Raw genomic sequence first — 26,749 nt, forward strand, 5'->3', positions numbered from 1 at the left:
CCATTCTGAAAATAAAATCTCAAAGTTCAAGTTCCTCCTCATTGAAACGCCACAGAAGACTCGACGGTGAAACTGAATGATGGAAAAGACGGCGCGAGCAGTGACGTCATCGGCCTCCAACGGTAGATGATCAAATACTGTTCAGAACGACAAAACACCTATAAACATCAACATAATCAGGTACCACTTTAGAATACGGTTAATTCGTTAATGAATAACTACACAGGAACAAATGAGCAACACAATATTAGCAATCAAGTAACTACTATTAACTAACAAGAAACTCTTATTAACAAATTAGTAAGTAATAGCACACAGATGAAAGTGGTAGTTCACTATTAACTAATCAATAACTACTATTTTTTAATGCTTCCCAGAGAACTACTGAACAAGATTCATAATTCATACAAAACAAATCAATAACTAATGCAGGACAAATGACTAGCACTTGAACATTAACATTTGAACTGTTTTTGTAAACGAATTGTAAACGAATACACAAGGTTATTTACATTATCAATATTTAATAGCATAGCAGACTTAAGATTTGAGAAAGCTGTCAGTAATTAGCCTATGCTGTCATACAGCAATAATTAGCTAGCTCATCTATGCATATACTGTATGTGTGTGTGTGAATATCTTGTGTATGATTAGAAGATTTCTACACTTTAGGATTGGCTTTTCATTAGTAACTACTGTAAGAATCATGGTAACTAGCTAGTAATAACTCAGTTCTAGTTCTAGAAAAACAATCTAGTTCATCTAGTTCTCATCAGCATGTTCTTCGGCAAAAAAAAAAAATTATCAATAATTTTTTTTTTTTGTGCTTTAATTTGTTATGTTTTTATTCTCAGCCTGAAGCAATGTAAATCTACTGAGCATCAGCATGTTCTTCAGCATGATGAGTGAATGAAGAATAAAGAATAAACACCAACCTCTTTGTTCTTCAGTATCATGATGTTTCATTCTGCAGGCTCTGGATCACTGGCGTCCTCTCCGTCCTCTCCTTCCAGATGCTTTCTGGTACTCAGGCTAATCACATGATAAACAAACAAATAAATAAATAAATAAATAAATAAAATATCGGATTAGATCACATAATCCAGATTTGCTGACATACCGAATCTCTTGTTGCAGTGTGAACACTTGTAAGGTTTTTCTCCAGTGTGAATTGCCTGGTGCAGTTTTAAACTTGAATGCAATTTTTTTGTATTTTATTTTTATTTTTTATAACTAATTGTCAACCCCTAGTTTCAGGTGTTTTTGTTCACAAAATCTTGATGATAAGTTTTAGGTTAATATAACTATATATTACCAAGTTGACCAAAGAGGAGTTGTTGGCATTTAAATAGTTTATTTTTTACATTCATGTTAATATTACGTTGTCAGATTTGTGACATTATTTTTTACGTAATGCTAAAACCCTGCTGGTCACTTTCAGAAGTTGTAGTGAGGCTTTCTTTTCCAAAAAGAATGTGAAGCATTTATTCTATATTAGCAAAAGTTTTGAGACGTCTGCCTTTACATGCACATGAACATTAAGGATATCCCATTCTTAATCCATAGGGTTTAATATGGAGTTGGCCCGTCTCTGCCGCTATAACAGCTTTAACTCTTCTGGGAAGGCTTTCCACAAGATTTAGGAGTGTGTTTATGGGAATTTTTGACACTTCTTCTGAAAGTGCATTAGTGAGGTCAGGCACTGATGTTGGACGAGAAGGCCTGGCTCGCAGTCTTCACTGTAATTCATCCCAAAGGTGTTTTATCAGGTTGAGGTCAGGACTCTCTGCAGGCCAGTCCAGTTCCTCCACACCAAACTCGCTCATATATGTCTTTATAGACCTTGCTTTGTGCACTGGTGCGCAGTCATGTTGGAACAGGAACATCCCCAAACTGTTCCCACAAAGCTGGGGGCATGACATTGTCCGTAATATCTTTATATAATGAAGCATTAAGAGTTCCTTTCACTGGAACTAAGGGGCCAGGGCCAAGCCCAACCCCTGAAAAACAACCCCACAGCATAATCCCCCCTCCACCAAACTTTACACTTGGCACAATGCAGTCAGGCAAGTCCCGTTCTACTGGCAAACACCAAACCCAGACTTGTCCATCGGATATCCAGTCAGAAAAGCGTGATTCGTCATTATAGAGAACACATCTCCACTGCTCTAGAGTCCAGTGGCATCCCACACTTTTCATTGTGCTTGGTGATGTAAGGCTTGGATGCAGAGCTCGGCCATGGAAACCCAATCCATGAAGCTCTACACACTGTTCTTGAGCCAATCTAAAGGCCACACAAAGTTTGGAGGTCTGTAGCTATTGACTTTTTCGTGGCCTACCACTTCATGGCTGAGTTGCTATTGTTCCCAATTGCTTCCACTGTTATAATACCACCAGGTGGAAACCAATCACGGTCCCACGCTTGAATTCACTGAGCTCCTGAGAGCGACCCGTTCTTTCACAGATGTTTGTAGAAGCGTCTGCATGCCTAGTGCTTGATTTTATACAACTGTGGCCATGGGAGTGATTGGAACACCAGAATTCAATGATTTGGAGGGTGTCTCAATACTTTTGACAATATAGTGTATATGTTATATAATTTTCAGCTAGGGCTGCAGCTATCGATTCTTTTTGTAATCGATTAATCTAGCACTTAATCGATCGATTAATCGAGTAATCGGATATTTTACAAACAAAAATAACGACTTTATTCCACTATTCATTTCCTTCTCTCTCGACCTCTAGTTGGTTTGCGTAGTGTTTTTGTGCAGCGCGTCTGTGTTACACGTCACCACGTAGGCTCACTATTGGCCGACGCTGGTCATGTGTGTGATGCGTGATTACATATAACACAGACGCGCATCGCAAAAACACTACGAGGCCCAGAGAGAAGGAAATGAATAGTGGAATAAAGTCGTTATTTTTGTTTGTTTTTGCGCACAAAAAGTATTCTCGTCGCTTGATATACTTAAGATTGAACCACTGGAGTCACTTGGACTATATTAACGATCTCTTTAATAACTTTTCTGGGCCAGCAAGTTTGGGTCACCTAGCAGCCTACGGAGGAGTGAGACAAGGCTCAGATTTTATCAAAAATATCTTAATTTGTGTTCCGAAGATGAACGAAGGTCTTGCGCGGTTGGAACAACATGAGGGTGAGTAATTACTGACAGAATTTTCATTTTTGGGTGAACTATCCCTTTAATACACAACATTAAAAAAAAAAAGGATTGCACCTTCTGCAAATTTAGTTTAGTTTACCTAAGAACAAAAAATGAAATGTTTAACCCTTGCGTGGTGTTTATATTTTTGTTACTCAGCCAGTGTTCGTAGGTCTGGTGGACCCGCTGCATTTTGGGGTTTTTAATTCAACACAATCAAAAAGGTTATGTTAAAATACTCAACAGATGTTTACTTCATCCCAATTACAAGCAATATAAACAGCATAAATGGTTAATATTTTCTCTTTACCTTTGTCAGATCACATTTAAGAATTGCAACCTCGTGTGGGAATGGCAGGAGTAGAAACACAAAACTCACTCTTGGACTCTTTCACACACACACGCATGCACACACACACACCCACAACACACACACAGATACATACAAAATACCCCCACCACCAGTGTTGGGTGTAACGTAACTACTTTTTCGGGTAAAAAGTAGTGTAACGCGGTACTACTAAAAATTTGGTAACGAAACGTAGTTCCTTTTTCAATTCGGCGCAACGTTACTTTTCCCATGGATATATTTGACAGCGACACTGCCTCAGCTGCGCGCGATTGAGAGAAGAGAACTGTTGAGAACTGAAGAAAACGATTTAGTTTCATATTAATGTTTAAATTAAATTAAATAAAAATTTTGCGCAATATAGGCTATCGGGAGACAAATGGAGTGGGCAGACATGATTTAGACCACTTTATTAAGTTTGTTTTAGGAGAAAGACTTTCTTTAAAACGAATTTTGTTTAGTATTAATTGTATCTTAATTTTAATCAATGTTTTACCAACCAATTAATTGCCTGAATTTAAAAAATAAGTAAATATGGCATGCAAAATAATCATGACACGCGTGAACTGGAGCTCGTCTCCATACTGTAAATGAACCGACACTCAGATAAGCTACTTGTCTCACAGACCTGATAAATATATAGAAAGCTTGAATATGTGTACTTTTGAATATCGATACTAGGCTACTGTGTCCACCGTGGTCTCCTTTTTGATCAGCGGAAACGATTTTTGCTTGTTTGGGATCTGACTGGTCAGCGTATTTGAAAAAGTTAAGCAAACTTTCCTGTCTTTTTGAAAATTTTCCCCTGAGTGAAACGATCGAGGCTAACAGCAATCTCAACTCGTACAACAAGCGCGCAAGTCATGTGTCACAAACATTGAACACTACACAAAAAGTAATTTGATTTTTTTTTTTCATTTAGGCAATTAATTTTAGTGACACAGGAGGTGCCGGATCCAATAAAAAAGGTTCCGGATCCAATCTCGGAGGTGACGGAACATGTTCCGGCTCAAATTAAGCCATGATATTTAGGAACAGATATTGGGTTGTGCCCAAAGTCAAGCAACATAAAAGTAACGTAAAAGTAACGAGTAACGTAAAAAGTTACTTTCCAAATAGGGTAACTAAGTAAAGTAACTGATTACTTTTTTTAAAAGTAACGAGTAACGAGCAAACACTACTTTTTAAAAGTAACTTCCCCAACACTGCCCACCACCCACACACACACTCACTTGGATATGTGGTGTACGGTTACTCTCCATAGGCATAATGGTTTTTCTAATGTACAAACTGTATAATCTATCCCCCTACACTAACCCTACCCCTAAACCTACCAATCACAGAAAACATTTGCCATTTTTTGAATTTCAAAAAACACCATTTAGTATGTTTTAGTATTAGGACACAGATGTCGTCATAAACCATGTTTATGTTGTAATACCCATGTCATTATACACATTTGTGTCCTCATAAACCATATACAAAAACATACACACACTAACAGCAGGCCCTGACTGGAGGAGGACAGAGTAAAGGTACACAGGACCTACAATATCCACACTTTTATTAGCTCCGGGTCCAGTGGACCCGAACATCCTGTGTGTAATATAAATGTGTAGGGGGGGTGTACAGTGTGTTTTCATTGAAAATGTGTTCTGATATATGTTCTTCACAGAAAATGAGCCAAGGCCAATGAGTCTCAGTTTGAAAAAATAATTAATTGTATCATTTTTCTTTTGATAAAAAATGAAAACGGGTCCAACAGACCCAAACACCATACAAGGGTTAATGTAAATAAAACAATTATAAATAATAAGTTGTAATCTCAAAACAAACATCAAAATGTACCTAGATGAGTGAATGAGTGAGTGAGTGAGTGAGTGAGTGTGTGTGTGAGAGAGAGAGAGATTTCAGATTGATTTTACAACAGCTTATAGTTGCAATGGAGAAATGTCAACATATCCACATGCTCAGCATTTAGGCTTGCCCTACGTTTTGAGGTAATGTTCCCAGCAGCAGAAAACAGGCGCTCTGAGGGTGTTGATGTTGCTGGGATCCCCAAGAAAGACTTTGCCAGCTGTGCCAAGGTTGGATATCTTGCCTGATTTATTCTCCACCATGGCAGTGGATCCTCCTTCTTGGAAATAGGCTGTTCACCAAAATACTCCAAGACCTCCCTCTGCACCGCTCTGCTCATCTGCTCATCCTCATCATGATCCTCTCATTCATCCTCATCCTCTGATGATGATCCCAGGATAATTTTCTGATGTAATCTACCTGTGTGTGTAGCTGATGTGGTGGCAGTGTCTTTTTCTACCGTTACATGTGTCTGTTTTGAGTCCTTTCTGGCAGCTAGTGCCATTGATTGAATACTAGTTTGGACCTTCAACACTTCTACAGCAGGCAAGAACTTCAATTTTCTAAACCTGGGGTCCAAAGCAGCAGCCAGAAGGACAGGGTTGGGAGCACCAGATTCAGGTAGAAATTCATACAGCCCTTCCCACCTCTCTGTGATCTGCTCTGCAGCAGAAGCCTGAAATGCCTTCACTGGTGCAGTTTCAGGTTCACAGTCAGTGTGGACTTTTTAAGGTTTTGGACCAGCTGTGGAAGGGCAGAGAGGGTGACATACTGTTCTCCACTAAGAAACTCTGTAGCTCCTTCAAATGGCCCAAGGACCTGTGTCATTTCCTCACTGATGTGCCACTGCTCTGGCTTTAGATCCAGGTAGTGGTGTTTACCTCTCAGATTGACTGCTGGATCGGAGAGAGCTGCAGTCACAGGCCATCGCTGTTCCAGGAGTCTTGATAACATGTGATCCGTACTGTTCCACCGGGTACTGACATCCTGTATCAACATGAGTGGTGGCTTTCCCATCTTCTGTTGTTTTTCTTTGAGCTTAGTGTAGGCCAGTTCACTCTTTTTGAAGTGTTCCACTAGGCACCTAGCAGAACCCACACAACTAGCAATTGTTTTATTGTTTTTGAGTGTGCTCTGCACAAGTAAATTTAAAGTGTGCCCTGCAGATCTCACAGAAGCCCACCCATGCCTCTCTCTAAGAATTATTGCTGCTGCCACCACATTGGCCCCATTGTCATGGACAACTGCCTTTACCTTTTCAAGTGGAATCTCAAATTTGGCAGTTGTCTCCTAGCCAGTCTGCAATGTTGGCTGCAGTGTGTCTCTCTTCTAGGGGCATTGTGGTTAGGGAGAAGGACTTCATCTCCCAATCTTCCCCCAAGAAGTGGCATGTCACCCCCAGGTAGGCCTCTGTTGCCACACTGGTCCAAATGTCTGTTGTCAGGGCAACACACTCTGTTTGCTTTAGGACAGCTTTCAATTTCTCTGTAATGTCTCTGTGTTTCTTCTCCATCAGTTGTGTGAAATATGTTCTTGATGGCAGGCTGTATTTAGGATTGAAAGTTGAGATCATGTCTCTAAGGCCGTGTGTCCACCAAAGCGTTTTTAGCCAGCTGAAAACCCTAGGCGCTCTGCTAAAAACGCTCAGCTTGAGAGCGTTTTGGCAGCGCAGTGTTTTTTCAGTTGAGATGGTTGAGACCGAGACACTTTGCTTGTTATGATACGGAATATCCGCGAAAGTCTTACTAGTATCTCATTTCACACATATTTTGTTTCTGTGTTGATTCTATATTAAAATGTCAATACAATGTAATGTAGCTATTTTCTCTGGCTCTTGATTTTGTTCCGTTATTATGCTTGTTGTCATCTGTTGACGTTGTACAAGCAGAATCATGTGGTTGGTCGGTGTGGTATTAGTCCCGCCCCTCCTCACTGTGATTGGACGGTTGGGTAAAAAGTGACAGTGATGAGCGCTGCGTTTTACCAAAAGTTGAACATTCTTCAACTCTCGGCGACCAGTAAAAAACGGCGAACGCTCAGCGCTTCAGCGTGAAAAAGACGCTCAGCGCCTCGTTACGCTCATGGTGTTTTAAAAACGCGGCGCTCCCATTGAAAACAATTGAAAAAACACGCCAGCCGCGAGTAAAAACGCTTTGGTGGACACACGGCCTAAATCCCTTGTCCTCCACAATGGACATTGGCCTCATATCGGTCACGAGCATGTTCAAAATGCTCTCTGTAAAAAATTGCAGCCTCTTGAACAGTGCATGACTGAGCTGACAATTTCTGCCGTTTATTTACATATTTATTCTCCGCCATCGTGCCAACTAAATTCAAAATATATGGTGTGCTTCCTGAACAGGTACGTGTGAATAAACGGTCCATGTGAAACAATTAAATCCCTGCGCTGCGCGTATAGTGCGCGTCATAGGAATTTAACGAGGCTTCGAGGCAGAGTTTTTGCCTCAAGGAATTTTTGTAGTCGAGTAACTCGAGGAATCGTTGCAGCCCTATTTTCAGCTTTTAAATATTTTTAAATAGCCTGGCAAGCCAGACCTACATCAGGATGTTAGGTCTGGCAACTCACCATAGACACGGCTCAATCCAAGGGGTGGGATAAACGGCTGTCTTTCAAATTCCCTCGGCACCCAATAGGACAGCGCTTTAACCAACCAGAGCGTTTTCCCAACAGCGGAGCTAACGTTAGTTGATAGATTCAACTTCTGAATCAGGCCGGCAAAACAAGGGAACACATTTTCCTTTTTTAAGAATGACTTAAGTGCCGTTCTTTGCTCTTTGCTCCAAGTCCTCCAGAGTCACGGCCAAAGCCGACTCGAAAGACTGTTCGCCAGAAGCAGCTCTTTTTGTTTTCAAGTAGCGCTAGCAGGGAACCGTCGCAACTCTGTCGTCATCATGTTAAACCCGCCCCGCCTACTCCATACATGGCGTGATTGGCCTGACCCAATTTAGGTTTTTCCAGCACGAAAGTCAACGGAGAGTTGCTAGACTACCCTGGCTGCAAAATACATTTTTGCTGCCCCTAGGCTAAGGCTAATTTTTAAATATAATTTTAATTAATTTTACACACTTAAAGTAATACCATATAGCATATTGAATATCGCATTATTTAACAAAGTATTGTATATCGCACTTTTGTTTTAATATCACACAGCCCTACGTTAGATCAACCAACAAAATGTCATGATGCTCATCCTAGCTGATAAGAAACTAACTTGCACAGAACAGACTGTGTTTCTCAACACATAAAGATGAACTACTTACCGTGATCTCAGACTGTGGTGATGTGGTTTCTCCACTGTATGGATCTTCATGTGTTTCTTCAGTTGACTTATAAAAGAAAAACTCATTCCACACTGATCACACGTGTGCGGTTTCTCTCCAGTGTGGATCCTCTCATGGGTTTTCAGTTCTGCTGAGCGACTGAATCTCTTGTCACAGTGTGAACACTTGTAAGGTTTTTCTCCAGTGTGGATCCTATCATGTATTTTTAGATATGATGACTGATTGAATCTCTTGTCACAGTGTGAACACTTGTAAGGTTTCTCTCCAGTGTGGATCCTCTCATGGGTTTTCAGTTCTGCTGAGCGACTGAATCTCTTGTCACAGTGTGAACACTTGTAAGGTTTTTCTCCAGTGTGGATCCTATCATGTAGTTTTAGATATGATGACTGATTGAATCTCTTGTCACAGTGTGAACACTTGTAAGGTTTCTCTCCAGTGTGGATCCTCTCATGGGTTTTCAGTTCTGCTGAGCGAATGAATCTCTTGTCACAGTGTGAACACTTGTAAGGTTTTTCTCCAGTGTGGATCCTCTCATGTATTTTTAGATATGATGACTGATTGAATCTCTTGTCACAGTGTGAACACTTGTAAGGTTTTTCTCCAGTGTGAATTCTCTGGTGCAGTTTTAAATTTTCTGCTGTAGTAAAAGTCTTCTCACACTCAAAGCACATGTACTCTCTCACACCAGTATGAATTCTTTGATGTGTTTGTAAACTATACAGCAGTGAAAAACTCTTTCCACACTCAGGACATGAATGTGGCTTCTCCTTCGTATGAACCATCAGATGTGCCTTCAGGTTTGATGCCCTAAGAAATTTTTTTCCACATTGATCACATGTGAACGTTTTCTCTCCGATGTGGATCCTCATGTGAACCTTAAGGTGTCCTGATTGTGCGAAACTCTTCCCACATTGATCACATGTGTGAGGTTTCTCTCCAGTGTGGATCATCATATGTCGACTAAGATTTGGTTTTTGTGCGAAACTCTTCCCACACTGATCACATGAGAACGGCTTCTCTCCAGTGTGAACTCTCATGTGAAGCTCAAGATTACCTGTGCTTGTGAAACTCTTTCCACACTGAGTGCAGGGGAACGGCTGCTCTCCAGTGTGGATCCTCATGTGTAGTTTAAGATTACGTTTGTCTATGAAACTCTTCCCACTCTGAGTGCAGGGGAACGGTTTCTCTCCAGTGTGGATCCTCATGTGAATATCTAGACTATCTTTCCTTGAGTAACTCTTCCCGCACTGATCACATGAGAGCTTCTCTCCAGTGTGAACTCTCATGTGACGTTCAAGATTACGTGTGTTTAAGAAACTCTTTCCACACTGAGTGCAGGTGAAAGATTTCTTGGCTCTTCTTTTCTTTAAAAATGTCTTTTTAGTCTTTGAGCGACTCAGGGGTTTTCCTCCAGGTTTGACATGATGTTCCTCCTGCACTTCACTCAGTTCTTCACTCTCCTCCTTCACTTCACTCAGTTCTTCACTCTCCTCCTTCACTTCACTCAGTTCTTCAATCTCCTCCTTCACTTTTATCAGGTCTAAAATGAAAAAAAATGTTTTAATTTTCAGCACATCAAAATAATTAAAAGAGAGAAATATGAAGTGAAAGGACATAAAAGTCTAAGTGTTATTTTCGCTCATACCTTCATGAAACACACACAGATCGTAGAAAATGGCACATCATTATTTACAGCAGATTCTCACGATTAAAATATAATCTATTGCGTTGATCACGAGATATTCCTCACGGAGGAAGAGTTTAATAGATGCCCATTAGGGGTGTCAAGGGCTAAACAAAAAGGCTTCCTTTGTTCCAAATGCTGTAACTTTTGAATACTTTACGATATATCACCACAAAACCTGATCTGGACGCAGCTCACATGTAGGGGAACTTCACCAAAAAAAGAAATGTCCTCCCACCTTGTTTCCTTCCTGAGATATTGCATGTCAAATAAGAACGTAAAATAATAAGAAAAAATGTTTGTTTTTTCCTTTTATAAGCAGTTTCTCAGGATGAGAATGTCCAAATATGTTTTTTTTATATATATATATATATATGGTCTAAAGGTTTTAAAAGTGTCCTATCAAACGATACCTCCCTTTTGACTCTCCTTGCTTTAGTTTTATAGAGTTATGAGTCTGTACTTTAGTGTATATCACTCAGACAAAACAATTCTTAAAATGTCTTCAGGGCTTAAACGTCTAAATCATTACCGTTGTGTGGAGATTATGATCACAGACGTTCTGTGTAAACGCACAGGTAAAAATAGAGCTTTGTATGGTTGGAAAAATACACACTTTGTATTCTGTTTGTTTCACAGAAGAATAGTTGTACATGTTTTTGAACGCACAGTAAAGTGTAATGCAAAATTCTGTACTGTGCGTTTTACACAGAAATTAGTGCCGAGTCTTTATTATAACCAACAAGTAATTCATAATCTAGACAGACAAAAACATTATTAATTATTCTGATAACATGCCAGATGAGATGGACTCGGTAATTGGGATGATCTGTTTATTTTTCTGACAACGTATTAGGGCTGCACGATTATGACAAAAATCATAACTGTCGAAATATTCCCTTGAAATTGTTATTGCGTTTATTAATGAAGTTTATAATAATTTACATATTTGTATGTTTTGAATAGCTTTATACCAGTGGTTCTCAACTCGTTTGGCCATGGGACCCACATTTCCCCATAGTCATCAAGCTACAAACCACTTTTTTAGGAATTATATAGACCTATTATAATAAATTTGTTTACACAAAAAATTCACACACACACACTACACTGCCCCCCCCCCCCCCACCCCCCACCCCCCACCCCCCACCCTGAGGCCATCCTTAAAAATATTTTGGTTTGCAGTAACAGCAAAAAAAAAGAAAAAAAGGGTCGGTAGGTAGGTCTATATTTTTATATATATAAAAAAAATTATATAAAAAAGTATATATTTTTTTATTTAAAAAAAAAAAATCGGAGTCGGAGGGGGGAGAGAGAGATAGAGAACATTTTTCACCTATGTCTAGGGGCTGTTTACACCAGGCCACTTCATGCGTTTTCTCAGATCGGATTGCAATCTGATTTATCAAAACGATTCCATTTACACCTGGTTACATAGGCTAAATGTGTTTTTTTTTTTTTTGCGGATATAAATCCGATCTTCAATTCCCGCTATATGCAGATTTAGGAGTGCACGTCACCGAAAGCAACAGTTATGAGACGCATTTTATTGATCATCAGCTAAAATTTCTGAATCAAAGCCCGCAATAAGAGAAAGCGGAAACAGCCCTGGTAAGATCATTTCGTTTCTTTGCATTTAATGAAGATGATTGTGTGTTAAGCGTCAGCGACTTACTTTCACTTTGATTTGCGATAGCACGTTGAAGCTCAGCTTCATCTGCGGCGATGCGTGTTGCAGTAGCGTCGTCATATCTGACTAAAACATGTGTTACGGTTGTGATTCTTTTGTTGTTGTTCCTGCTGTCTCCTTCTCCTTAGGATTGGTCCTGTACTTAATGAGAAGCCATTGGTGGTTGGACCAGAGCAAGAGGCTTGGACTATAAAATCCCCTGGAATTCCTCTGGAGGGAGCTCTCTGCCTCTTTGACTGCACTTGTTGTTGTACTGTGTGTTGGGTGTTAGCTGGTGAACATGTAGCACAACAGATTGTGATGGTTGTGCTCCTTTGTATGTTAACAGAGTGCTGTTAGCTACTTGTGATTTGTTCCTAAAAACATCAAGGCCTTAATGATTCCATCTGTAAAAGTGTACTTGTGAGAAGCAGTAGGGGGTGAGTGCCTTGTTTTTTCTTTGTAGGCCAAAAGGCCGTTACTTTTCTCCTGTTTTGGTTAGTTAAAGGGTTACTTCAGGATTTAGCATTAAGCTTTGTATTAGTAGAAAACCTGTAGTATTTTCGAATTACCATGCTTTCCACCCTCATATCCCCCTGAGACAAGAGATTTATGTATTTTTTGTCTGGAAAAAATCCTCCGATGACGCAAAAATCGTCATTTTGCGTCATCGGAGGATTTTCTGGCCAGAGGCTAAAGACTACAGCCAGTAGATGGCGTTGTTCCGCATGTTTTCAACCCGCCCATAGAGGGTGGGATCTCACTCACAGAATGTACACAGTGTCAGCCGTCTTTCTTTGGAAGCTAAGCTAGCAGGCTCTTGTTCTGTGGAGAAAGCTGAATAGTAGGAGAAAGCTGAGTAAGTAGGGGTTACCATCTTCCTTTTCCCGGACTTGTCCGGCAGGCGAGATCGTTCAAAATGTCCGGGATTCAGCTTTTGCGTTCTGCGGTCGCCATTCATTGTTTACATGCACCCCTTTTGTTTCAATCTAACTGAATTCATTCCGATTGGTGAATCTGAATGTAGTGTTTACATGAACGCTAAACAAGTGATCGGTTGATGTGCGTTTTACCCTTGCTAAGAAAATTCCCGCTCCTCCGTGAGAGATGGGAGACCATCTCAGTAATGGGTCTCAGTAATGACGCCACCGGCCTCGCGCCGTTCTCCCGCGGCCGTCAGCCTCGTCCTGCTCGCCACAGTAAACATAATGAATGAATGGCGACTGTAGAACGCAAAAGCCGAATCCCGGACATTTTGGGCGATCTCTAGAGATCCCTGGCAAACTCATCACGTAGGCTAAGTTAGCCTTGTAAGCCTTGTTGTTTTCAACTGCGCACTCTTACCGGTAGGCGTGGTCTCCTAAGGCAGCGAAGCAAGTGCATTCTGGGAGTTGTTGTCTTTCATCCACATAAGCCAAAAATACATTTTCTGGCTTTTCTCAGTCTAGAAAGCTCCAAATTCAAAAATTTCTTCACATTTCTTCTACTTAAATGACCTATTTTAAATACACATTCATCTTCCCAGAGGTGAAGTATCCCTTTAAGGAGATAGGGTATGTTATTGTATGTTTTGTTTCTTTTATTTTATGATTCATAGGGAAGTTAGTTTCTTTGTGGGAGAGTTAGTTTCTGTTTGTTTATTGTTTTGGCATTAGCTTACCCCTGAAGATTTTTTTGCTTCTAATCTTTTCCTTGTTTGTTTGGTTTGTTTGATTTTCTCTTTCAAGAGATTGTTTTGTAAAAATTTGAAGTACACCGCTCTGAAGGCAAACAAAAGAGCCAGAAAAGACAATAAACAAGTTTAACTAAAAAGTATTGTTTTGTTGTTTATGTTGCACCCCTGACCTAGACCAGGGATCGTAACATAAATTGGGGGCTCGTCCATTGCATATCAATGAAGGTAGTTGATACTAGTTATACAAGCATTTGTTGCCTGGTATTTGTTCTTTGTTGCTTGACGAATTTGAGGAGTTTAAGCATGGAATTTGATTTAACATCGTTTACATTGTCTCCTACCACGGAGGAATTTAATAAGTGTCGTAAAGCTGATTTGTTACAAATTGCAGATTTCTTTAATATTGTTGTTCATAGGGAGGGGCCAAAACGATTGGTTAAAGAAGAGTTGCATAGCAAACTGGTGGAGGCTAGAATTTTGCCAGATGAATCTGTGGAAGGAGTAACTGGGAAGGGTGCTGAGGCAGCAGTAGATGAAGATACCTTTCCTTTTGTTAGCATAGATCCTAGTCATTCTCGATTTGATCCTATGCTAGCTATTAAACTGAAGGAGTTGGACCTCCAGTTAAAGAAACAGGATTATGACGCGCAGCTTCTTCATTTTCGGACTCTTGAGTTAGAGGCTGATAATAAATTTAAATTACGTAGTTTGGAATTGCAAGCTAGATCGTCACCTAATGTGCCTGTGCCTGTGCCCAGGTCTAGATCACCATCTCCTCGTTTGCAAGGGAATGTTCCAGTTTCACCTGCACAGAATCAAAGTTCACCCGCTACCTCTTTTGTTGGTGCGTCTGCGGCCAGCTTTGATGTGAGTAAATACGTTACGCTTATTCCTCCTTTTAGAGAGACGGAGGTAGACTCCTATTTCGTCGCTTTCGAACGCATAGCGGCTACATTACGTTGGCCAAAAGAGTTGTGGTCGCTGCTATTGCAGTGTAAATTAGTGGGTAAGGCTCAGGAAGTGTGTACAGCTTTACCTATTGAGCAAAGTTTGAATTACGATACAGTTAAAGCTGCTGTGTTGAGAGCGTACGAATTAGTACCTGAAGCTTATCGCCAGAAATTCAGGAACCATCAGAAAATTACCAGTCAAACATTCGGCGAGTTTGCTCGTGAGAAAACGGTGTTGTTTGATAAATGGTGTGCAGCAAGCAGAGTTACAACATTTGAGCAATTACGTGAACTCTTGTTGTTGGAGGATTTTAAAAGTTGTGTTTCAGAGAACATTGTTGTATACCTGAACGAACAGAAGGTCTTGTCTGTGACTAATGCTGCTGTTTTGGCAGATGAATTTGTGCTCACGCACAAAACAGTTTTTACTCCGTCTGTGTGTAGAGAGAAACATGGTTCATCTGTTGAGTTTCCTGTGAGAAACAGCTCAAGGGTTTTTTTTAAGGGTAAAGGAAAAGGAGAGAATAGAGAAGCAGCTTCGAATGCGTTTCGTAATACCAATGTGGCTCGTGAGGGAGAGAGGCGCGTTTGTTTTTTCTGTCGCGAGCCTGGACATTTGATTGCAGATTGTAAGCGCTGGAATCAGAGTAAACCACCTGAGAAACCAAAGGGAGTTGCTCTGGTTCATACTGCTCCCTCTGTGTTTAATTCTAGTAATCCGCATACAAACTTATACTGCCCATTTATTATGGATGGTTCAGTATCTCTCTCAGGAAAGCAGGGAAATTTGAAGCCGATTACGATCTTGCGAGATACTGGTTCGGTTCAGTCTTTTATTGTGGAAAGCGCACTAGATTTCTCAGAACAGTCTTATTGCGGATCAAGCGTGTTAATCCGTGGCATTGAGCTTGGCTGTGTTAAAGTTCCATTGCACTCCGTTTACCTCCAATCTGATTTGTTCACAGGAGTTGTAAGTTTGGGAGTACGTGCTCAGCTTCCGATAGAAGGAGTCGGTCTGGTATTGGGCAATGATATTGCTGGTGGTAAGGTGTTTCCTCAGCCTATTGTTGTGGACAGGCCAGATTTGTCTGGGTTTTGTGAAGAGGTTGATGTGGGTCAACAGTTTCCTTCTGTTTTTACTGCCTGTGCGGTAACCCGTGCTCAGACTAAAAAGTTTGATGAGGTTTTAGATGTGTCTGAAACATTTATGACTGATAAAGTTGATAGAAATGAAGTTATGCAGGATGTTTCTCTTAATGTGTCTGTTTCTGATCAGGATGTTGCAGTCCAGTTGGAATCTATGCTTGGGGTCGGAAAAGAACAGCTGGCGGCTGCACAGAAAGCTGACCCGTCTCTAGCCAAGTGTCTTGATGAGGCTGTACAAAAAGAGAAAGTAGTAGATAAAGATGTGGCTTATGTTTGGGAGGATGGAGTGCTTATGCGTAAGTGGTCCCCGTCAGAGAAGGATCTGAGCTGGAAGACTGTGTTTCAGGTAGTGGTCCCTCGGAATTATCGTGAACAGATTTTGTGTTTAGCTCATGATCATGCTCTCTCTGCTCATCTGGGAGTAAACAAGACTTTTAGTCGCATCCTTCGCTATTTTTTTTGGCCTGGCTTGAAAAAAGCAGTTTCAGAGTACTGTCGATCGTGTCATGTGTGCCAGCTAGCTGGTAAACCTAATCAGGGAATTCCTAGTGCTCCTCTTCATCCTATTCCAATTGTGTCGGAGCCATTTGAGAGAATTATTATTGATTGCGTTGGGCCATTACCCAAGACGAAGTCTGGTTATCAGTATTTGCTGACTCTAATGTGTGCTGCTACTCGGTACCCCGAGGCGATTCCTATGCGTACCATTAGAGCTAAGAATGTGACTAAAGAACTGGTCAAATTTTTCTCTACATTTGGTATTCCCAGAGTTATACAGTCAGATCAAGGTACAAATTTTACCTCCAAGTTGTTTTCTCAGGTTCTGGACTGTTTGTCTGTAAAGCATAAACTTTCTAGTGCCTATCACCCAGAGTCACAGGGAGCACTAGAACGCTTTCATCAGACCTTGAAAAGTACGTTGCGTACGTACTGTTTTGAGACTGGGAAAGATTGGGATGAGGGCGTTCCCTTGGTCATGTTTGCTGTACGAGAGACCGTTCAGGAATCCTTAGGTTTTAGTCCTGCCGAATTAGTGTTCGGGCACACTGTGCGGGGCCCGTTAAAACTTTTTCGTGAACAGTTGCTGGCAGAGACAACCCCCCAAACGAGCGTACTTGAGTTTGTGAGTTCCTTCAGAGAACGCCTACACCGAGCTCGTGTAGTGGCACTTTCGGAGTTGGGACACACTCAAAGTAAAATGAAGACCCGCTTTGATAAAAAGAGTGTTTATCGAAGTTTTCAGGAAGGTGATTTGGTGCTTGTCTTCCTTCCTCTTCCAGGGTCCCCATTGCAGGCAAAGTTCTCGGGTCCTTATACTATAAAGCAGAAATTAAGTGACACGGATTATGTCATTAATACTCCTGATAGAAAGCGAAAGACCAGAGTGTGTCACATTAATATGCTTAAAGCCTATGTAAGTAGAGATGTAACTCAGAAGGATGTAGCTCAGAGTGTGCCAAAAGCCACTGACTCCATTTCTGCTGCTATGGCAGCTGTGTATTGTCCTGAGGAGGATGGGCTTAGGATGCGAGATGTATCGTGTGCTCTGTTGGATAATTCAAAGCTTTTAGTGGATTTAAAGTCCCATCTGTGTTACTTGAGTGAAGCGTGTCAAAGTGATGTTGTTACGCTTATTAACAAGTTTCCTGTTCTTTTTTCCGATGTGCCTAGTCTAACCACAATATTGGAGCATGATATTGATGTGGGTGATAGCTCGCCTATCAAGCAAAATTCCTATCGTGTAAACCCCATCAAGAGAGAAATTATGCAAGAAGAGTCTGCCTACTTGTTAGAACACGGTTTTGCTGTGCCAAGTTCCAGTCCATGGAGCTCACCCTGTCTGTTGGTGCCTAAGTCAGATGGAAAATTTCGATTTTGCACAGATTACCGCAAGGTAAATTCCATCACGAAACCTGACTCCTATCCTTTACCAAGGATGGATGATTGTATTGATAGGGTTGGCGCTGCAAAGTTTGTGACTAAGCTCGACCTGTTAAAAGGTTACTGGCAGGTTCCCTTGACCGCCAGGGCTTCAGAAATCTCTGCCTTTGTTACGCCTGATCACTTCCTGCAATACAAGAGGATGGCTTTCGGGATGAGAAATGCACCCGCCACTTTCCAACGCCTAATGAGAATAGTGCTGGCTGGGTTAGAGAATTGTGAGGCATATCTGGATGACATTGTCGTTTATTCATCTGACTGGGAACAGCATCTAACGAGTCTATATGCAGTTTTTCATCGACTAAGTGATGCATCTCTTACAACAAATAAAAAACAGCTATAATACAGATGAGCAAATGCTAAAGCTTGGGTTGCTGAATATTCGATCGCTTACTTCAAAAGCACTCATTGTTAATGATATGATTTCAGATAATAACCTAGATGTGCTGTGTTTGACAGAAACCTGGCTAAAACCAAACGATTACATTACTTTAAATGAATCAACCCCGCAAGATTACTGTTATAAACATGAGCCTCGTCTGAAACGCAAAGGGGGTGGTGTTGCTGTAATATATAGTAATAGTTTCAAAACCACTAATAAATCAATTTTTAAATATAATTCTTTTGAAGCATTGGTGCTTAATGTAAAAATATATAGTGTAAACAATAAATCATGTTTGAGATTTGTGCTGGCTACTGTATACAGGCCACCAGGGCACCATACAGACTTTATCAAAGAATTTGCGGACTTTCTATCAGAATTAATATTGACTGCAGATAAAGTACTAATTGTTGGTGATTTTAATATACACATCGATAATGAAAAAGATGCATTGGGATTGGCATTTAAAGACATTGTAAATTCAATTGGAGTTAAACAACACGTGTCAGGACCTACTCATCGTCGTAATCATACTCTAGATCTAATATTATCACACGGAATAGATGTTGATGCTGTTGAAATTCTGCAGCAGAGCGATGACATCTCAGATCATTATCTAGTCTCGTGTAATTTGCATTTAGCCAAGGCTGCAAAGCCAACTCCGTGTTTCAAATATGTGAGACCTATCACTTCTGCCACTAAAGATTGCTTTATTAATAATCTTCCTGATCAGTTTCATCATCTCAGCATCCCAGATAGCTTAGAAGAACTTGATATTACAACAGAAACGTTTAACTCTCTCTTTTCCAGCACTTTAGACACAGTTGCTCCGTTGCGCTTAAAGAAGATTAAAGAAAATAGTCCAACGCCGTGGTACAACGAGCACACTCAGGCACTTAAGAGAGCAGCCAGAAAAATGGAGCGCAACTGGAAGAAAACAAAACTAGAGGTATTTCGCATTTCATGGAAGGAGAGCTCGATTGCTTACAGAGAGGCTTTAAAAGCTGCTAGATCTGCTTATTTTTCAACCCTATTAGAAGAAAATAAACATAATCCTAGGTATTTATTTGAAACGGTGGCTAAACTAACGAAAAATAAAGCTTCAAGCCCAGAAGTTTCCAAGCAACACAGCAGTAATGATTTTATGAACTTCTTCACTTATAAGATTGATAATATCAGGGACAAAATTATAACTATGCAACCGTCTACTACAGTATTGCATCAGGCAGTGCATTGTAGTCTCCCTGAGGAAAAATTTGATTCATTCGTTGCTATAGGAGAGGAAGAATTTACTAAACTTGTTAAATCATCTAAATCGACAACATGTATGTTAGACCCTATACCGACTAAGCTACTGAAAGAGATGCTTCCAGAGGTCCTAGATCCTCTTCTTAATATCATTAATTCGTCTTTGTCTCTAGGATACGTACCAAAAAACTTTAAGCTGGCTATGATTAAACCGCTTGTTAAAAAAACGCAACTTGATCCTACAGAATTAGTCAATTACAGGCCGATCTCGAATCTACCTTTTCTGTCAAAGATATTAGAAAAGGCAGTATCCTCACAACTGTGTTCCTTTCTTGAAAGAAATGATATCTGCGAGGATTTCCAGTCCGGATTTAGACCGTACCATAGTACCGAGACAGCTCTCGTTAGAGTCACAAATGATTTGCTCTTATCATCCGATCGTGGTTGTATCTCGCTATTAGTGTTACTCGATCTTAGTGCTGCTTTTGACACCATTGACCACAACGTTCTTTTAAATAGATTAGAACATTATGTTGGCATTACGGGAAATGCACTAGCATGGTTTAAATCATACTTATCTGACCGTTATCAGTTTGTAGCAGTAAATGATGAGATGTCTCATCGATCACAAGTTCAGTATGGCGTACCACAAGGCTCAGTACTAGGACCGCTGCTGTTCACTCTGTACATGTTACCATTAGGAGATATCATTAGGAAACATGGAATTAGCTTTCACTGTTATGCTGACGATACTCAGCTGTATATTTCTTCAAAACCTAACGAAACTTATCAATTCACAAAATTAACGGAATGCATAGCGGATATAAAAAATTGGATGACTCGTAATTTCCTACTTCTAAATTCTGAAAAAACAGAGTTTCTAATTATTGGACAAAAAACTTCCTCACGTAATAATCTAGAATACTGTCTAACACTTGATGGCTGCTCTGTTAAGTCTTCGTCGTCGGTTAGGAACCTGGGTGTGCTCTTTGATACCAATCTTTCATTTGAAAGTCACGTGTCTAGTATCTGTAAAACTGCATTTTTCCATCTTAAAAATATATCTAAATTACGTCATATGCTCTCATTGACAAATGCGGAACAATTAGTTCATGCGTTCATGACCTCAAGGCTAGATTATTGTAATGCTCTACTGGGTGGTTGCCCTGCACGCTTAATAAATAAACTACAGCTAGTTCAAAACGCAGCAGCTCGAGTTCTTACCAGAACCAGGAAGTATGACCATATTAGCCCAGTTCTGTCAAAACTGCATTGGCTCCCTATTAAACATCGCATAAATTTTAAAATATTGCTGATTACTTGCAAAGCACTAAATGGTTTAGCTCCGCAGTACTTGAGCGAGCTCTTAACGCATTATAGTCCGTCACGTCTATTGCGATCTCAAAATTCCGGCCAGTTACTAATACCTAGAATATCAAAATCGACTGCTGGCGGTAGATCCTTTTCCTATTTAGCACCAAAACTCTGGAACAGTCTTCCTACCATTGTCCGGGAAGCAGACACACTCTGTCAGTTCAAAGCTAGACTAAAAACACATCTCTTTGACCTAGCATTCACATAATACATTATAGACTTCTGTAATTTAATGTTAGGCTGCATAGATTAGGTCAGCCGGAACCGGGAACACTTCCCATAAATCCTGATGTACTCGTTACATCATGAGAAGAATGGCATCTACGCTAATTTTAGTGTCTGTGTTTATCCCGAGGTTTTCCTGCAGCCTGCCGGATCCAGGCCGTATCCAGATCTGACGAAGGACCTTCGCCTGGACCGATGACAACGCAGTGCTGAAGTGCCAACTAGTCTCTCCCTATGGAGGATCCCTCTACCACTATACAGATAAAGCGTTGCCGGAAAATTAGTTTCGCGTTCCTACCCCAAAGCAACAAAATAAAATAAAATTCTTTATCAAAATTTATAAGGAAAGACAAGTACTTTGTTTAGGCTTGGCTTGTAGGGAATTCCAAACCTGCGTATTTTCAAATGCACATAACTATAGAACCCATTCTAAATGCGCATGTGAACGCCATCAGCGTTTCTCACAGGTTCGCGTTTAAAGTCTGTGTAGAGGGAATGGTGTCGTCTTAGCGGCCCCTAATTTAATAACAAATGATCGTTGCGATGGAAGCAAATCAATCAAAACCAACTTTAGATGGAAAATAACTTAACTCTGCTATAAAGCCAAAACAATCTCTGTTACCTTAAATTATACGCTTAGCTCTGTGAAGCTGCTTTGAAACAATCTACGTTGTTAAAAGCGCTATATAAATGAAGATGACTTGACTTGACTTGACATTGAACCTTGCTAAATGTGAGTTCGGGAAAGCTGTGGTGACATATCTCGGGAAATGTGTGGGTCAAGGACAGGTACGCCCTGTTAATGTCAAAATTGAGTGCATAATTGATTTTCCAGCTCCCAAAACAAAACGAGAGTTGCGTCGTTTCTTGGGAATGACGGGATATTACCGTGCTTTCTGCAAGAATTTTGCTGAAGTTGCATCACCCCTTACTAACTTACTGAGTCAATCCAAAGTTTTTGAGTGGAGTTCAGAGTGTCAGTCAGCATTTGATGCCGTTAAAACGTTGTTGTGTAGTGCCCCAGTTCTATCAGCTCCGGATTTCTCGCGACCATTTAAATTGGAAGTGGATGCGAGTGAGGTGGGAGCAGGAGCAGTCCTTATTCAGGAGGATGATACAGGAATTGATCACTCAGTATCTTATTTTTCAAGGAAATTTACAAAATCGCAGCAACATTATAGTACAATCGAGAAAGAGGCTCTTGCGCTGTTGCTTGCACTCCAGCATTTTGAAATTTATCTTGATGCTTGTAATGTTCCCATCCTGGTGTATACGGATCATAATCCCCTGGTTTTTCTATTTCGAATGTCAAATTCAAATCAAAGACTGATGCGTTGGTCTCTTTTGATACAAGGTTTTAATTTGGAAATTCGGCACAAGAAGGGATGTGAAAATGTGCTTGCCGATGCCTTGTCACGTGCACCATGTAACCTTGAGGATTAAGAATTGTTTTGTGATTACAAATAATTATTTGTAATTTTAAGGGTGGGGGTGTTACGGTTGTGATTCTTTTGTTGTTGTTCCTGCTGTCTCCTTCTCCTTAGGATTGGTCCTGTACTTAATGAGAAGCCATTGGTGGTTGGACCAGAGCAAGAGGCTTGGACTATAAAATCCCCTGGAATTCCTCTGGAGGGAGCTCTCTGCCTCTTTGACTGCACTTGTTGTTGTACTGTGTGTTGGGTGTTAGCTGGTGAACATGTAGCACAACAGATTGTGATGGTTGTGCTCCTTTGTATGTTAACAGAGTGCTGTTAGCTACTTGTGATTTGTTCCTAAACACATCAAGGCCTTAATGATTCCATCTGTAAAAGTGTACTTGTGAGAAGCAGTAGGGGGTGAGTGCCTTGTTTTTTCTTTGTAGGCCAAAAGGCCGTTACTTTTCTCCTGTTTTGGTTAGTTAAGGAGATAGGGTATGTTATTGTATGTTTTGTTTCTTTTATTTTATGATTCATAGGGAAGTTAGTTTCTTTGTGGGAGAGTTAGTTTCTGTTTGTTTATTGTTTTGGCATTAGCTCACCCCTGAAGATTTTTTTGCTTCTAATCTTTTCCTTGTTTGTTTGGTTTGTTTGATTTTCTCTTTCAAGAGATTGTTTTGTAAAAATTTGAAGTACACCGCTCTGAAGGCAAACAAAAGAGCCAGAAAAGACAATAAACAAGTTTAACTAAAAAGTATTGTTTTGTTGTTTATGTTGCACCCCTGACCTAGACCAGGGATCGTAACACATGACATATAGCCTATAACACGCTCTCGCATGCTTATTTTTTAATAAACCATATCCAACAACATATAAAAATGAAATAATCTTTAGAGTAAAGCCGCAGCCATCATTACCAAGCGCGAACCATTGACAGTGAATGAAACGAAGCGAACTTAGCCTACAGGCCGTATGTGATGCGTAAACCAATGGTGTAAACATAATCATAGATGACGCGCCACGGGTTTTTATTTAAAAGAAAGAACGTAGCTTATGTTTGTATGTAGGTCTAGGCAATTTATATTCACAATACTTAATAACTAGGATTATTTTATTGCATTTGTATTAGTTGTTTGAAGAGTTAAAAAAAAATCGGTCGGTCTTAACGCAAGTTTACAACCGGCAAGTCGGTCGGACTAAAAGGGAAAAAAAATAAATAATTGGGTCGGTACTAAATTGACAGGGTCGGTCGGGTTACGGCAAACAAGAATATTTTTAAGGATGGCCTGACAGACTAGAAAGAGCAGGCTACTTTTGATATGAAAACAATTCTCAGCTCTCAGGTTCTGTCCATTTTATTACAAAATTCAGACAATAAATACCATTTTGGTAGCCTAGAAATCTAGACGCACCCTAGCGGCAGCAAAATGTATTTTGCAGCCAGGGCAGTCTAGCAACTCTCCATAGACTTTCGAGCTGCAAAAACCTAAATTGGGTCAGGCCAATCACGTCGTGTATAGAGTAGGCGGGGCGGGGTGGGCTTAACATGATGACGACAGAGTTGCGATGGTTCCCTGCCACTTGAAAACAAAGAATGGCTGCTGCTGCTGGAGAACAACGGTCTTTCGAATCGGCTTTGGCCGCGACTCTGGAGGACTTGGGAGTTACGTTTTTCTTTGAGAAAATAGCAAAGAACAGCACTGAAGTCATTCTTAAAAAAAGGAAGATGTGTTCGTAGTTTTGCTGGCCAGATATGGCAAAAGTTGAATCTATCAACTAACGTTAGCTCCGCTGTTGGGAAAACGCTCTGGTTGGTTGAAACGCTGTCCTATTGGGTGCCGAGGGAATTTGAAAGACAGCCGTTTATCCCACCCCTTGGACTGAGCCGTGTCTATGGTGTGTTGCCAGACCCAAAATCTTGATGTAGGTCTGGCTTGCCAGGCTACCATTTTGTCGAAATATTCATACATAATTTCGATCAATCTGTGTTTTTCAGCCACGGAAAGAGGTCAATAAAACTGCAGGAGAACAATTATGTCACAGAACGTTACATTTACCTCAGGAAAGCCATTTAATGACCAACACTTTAGTTGAATAGAAAAAAAATAGCCATAGATAGGAGTATTTTGCTAAATATGTGCACTATATTACATTTGAATTATATTTTTACTTGTGTCATAGTTGTTATTATAATGAAAACCAAATTATATTTAATTATAAATTCTCTGTATATTATCTCTCTGTATGTTATCAGCATTCTGCGAGAATTTTTTTTCTTTAAAAAAAACTATTTTTATTTTATTTAACCTTTATTTACCCAGGTAAGCACATTGATAACACTTTCTCATTTACAATGGCGACCTGGCCAAGATAAAAGAAAAACTAACATGTATGCTCTCTACTGTAGCCTACCTAATATTTATCCATAGTCAATATTGAATCAAGTTTGAAATCAAATCCCAATAATTGAATTGAAATTGTGAAAATTGTGTAAAATTCTGTTTAGTTACTAGGCCTAAATGTTTTGACAATCACAATTACACCTATTGTGATGCAAGTTTTATTTTTTTCTACATCCAATCAATTGACAATCAATGAACATTTCACAAACTTCACTTTACTGACCATTTTTGAAAACCAAAAATGACCATTTCATAGTTTAGGCCTAACTGTTTATCTAAAAGTGATGAAGTGCTTGAATGTTTCTAACATGAATGTTCTTCAGCATCATGAATGAATGAAGAATAAACACCAACCTCTTTGTTCTTCAGGATCTTCAGTGTGTTTCATTCTGCAGGGTTCTGGATCACTCATGTTCTCACTGTCCTCTTTAATAAACTCAGTCTTTACAGATTTCTGCTCTTCCTGATGCTCTGATACTCGTCTTCACTTGTAGCTGATGGGAATATTTCAGCATTTATTGGTGAATTACAGTGGGAGGAGCTTCACAGATGATGTGAGTGATGTGGGAGGAGCTTCACTGATGATGAATTAATGGGAGGAGCTTCATTGATGATGAATTACAGTGGGAGGAGCTGGAACTAGCTAAATCAAAAAAATATCAGTTACTGAGTTTGTTTTTATGCTCATGGACAACAGAATATAAAAAGTGTAAACCATGTAAACAATGGTAAGAAAACAGTTATATGCATAAACAGAAGTAAATCTACAGATTTGTCACCATCAAATCCCCTCAGTCTGCTGACACCAATGAAATGAGCTTTAAGTGTCAATTTACAGGAGATCTGAAGACATCAGCATAATAAATGAGGTGAAAACAGGAACTATTGTCATGAAATAAAGAGTGTTTTCAGCAGAGCTGTTAATAATGATGAGCCGCAGACCATCAACACTCATTAAAAAAGCCATTCAGGATCATCAGCAGATCATCTCACTTTATTCTGAGTGTTTGCTGTTAGAAACACATTATTTGAGTCAGGATAGATGATAAAAGCCTGTAAAACAACTCTATTGAAAGAGGATACTGTTATTTCTCACAATATGACATGGATAAAACATCAATAATACAAAACAAACACCGCTGACACTCAGGTAAATAATTACCCTACTAAACCATAAAATGTCCATATGAATCTAAATATAGTTCAACATTCTAATAACTACATTCATTGCAATAATGTAATTCATTAATGTTTTAAAGTTTTGTGCAGAAACTGACATTGATCATAAAACCTTTATTAAAATAAAGAGCACCACAAAACAATAACATTTACATTAACTATGCACAATGTCAAACTGTATGAGTTTGTTTTTATGCTCATGGATATTATTTTTTAAATGTATAGGTTTAAATTGTCTCACGTTGTCTCAATGTAAAGTATTTAGCAGTATCTTTTCCAGTCTATTTTAACAATGCAAAGTAAAGAAATACCTAATTTAATCCAAAGATGTTAAGAGTAAATAAAACGGCAGCAGCAAAACTTGAACTTGATATCGAGTCCCATTCCCCCCAGAAATCTCAAACTTTGACTTTTGACTTGACATTCAGTAACACTTCTCACTCCAAACATCGAGACAATCACACAAACGAACACAAAATCGCTCAGGTCTGAATGAACTCAACATATTCTCCTCATGCTTGCTGCTGCTGCACTAAATGTTTATTTCAGTAGGAAGACGCCAGAAAAGACGCACAAGTATCGCTGCGATCGATGAAAACAATACAGAGCCTGTCGCTTAATCAAACTGTATAAAGTGTGTTTGAAAGTTGTGTAAATATGAGAAATACCGTAAACTGCTCTCCTCACCTCACGCTGAAACTGTGTGTGTGTGTGTGTGTTTGCGCGCCTTGAAGTGCGATTGCGTCACAGCGGCGCGACGAAGGAAGTCCCAATTCAAAGGCTGAACCC

General features: G+C 39.9%; 1 protein-coding gene across 3 annotated transcripts; it reads right to left on the reverse strand.

Annotated features, from left to right (window-relative positions):
* LOC311089061 (uncharacterized protein) lies at positions 1 to 26,679 on the reverse strand. Of its 3 annotated transcripts, none has more exons than XM_084123495.1 (5): positions 26,629 to 26,676; positions 25,136 to 25,424; positions 8,650 to 10,210; positions 936 to 1,032; positions 1 to 137 (listed from the first exon to the last, which is right to left on the reverse strand). In XM_084123495.1, exons 2-4 carry the CDS (start codon positions 25,191 to 25,193, stop codon positions 963 to 965), a joined length of 1,689 nt encoding a protein of 562 aa, XP_083979621.1. In that variant the 5' UTR covers positions 25,194 to 25,424; positions 26,629 to 26,676; the 3' UTR covers positions 1 to 137; positions 936 to 962. The 3 variants fall into 3 exon arrangements, with proteins under 3 accessions (XP_083979621.1, XP_083979622.1, XP_083979620.1); XM_084123496.1 differs by having other exon boundaries at positions 33 to 158; positions 26,648 to 26,679; XM_084123494.1 differs by having other exon boundaries at positions 33 to 158.
* Between the last annotated feature and the right edge of the window lie 70 nt (positions 26,680 to 26,749).

This window comes from Abramis brama, assembly GCF_963993115.1.
Source record: "Abramis brama genome assembly, chromosome: 1".
In the NCBI taxonomy this organism is placed as follows: domain Eukaryota; kingdom Metazoa; phylum Chordata; class Actinopteri; order Cypriniformes; family Leuciscidae; genus Abramis; species Abramis brama.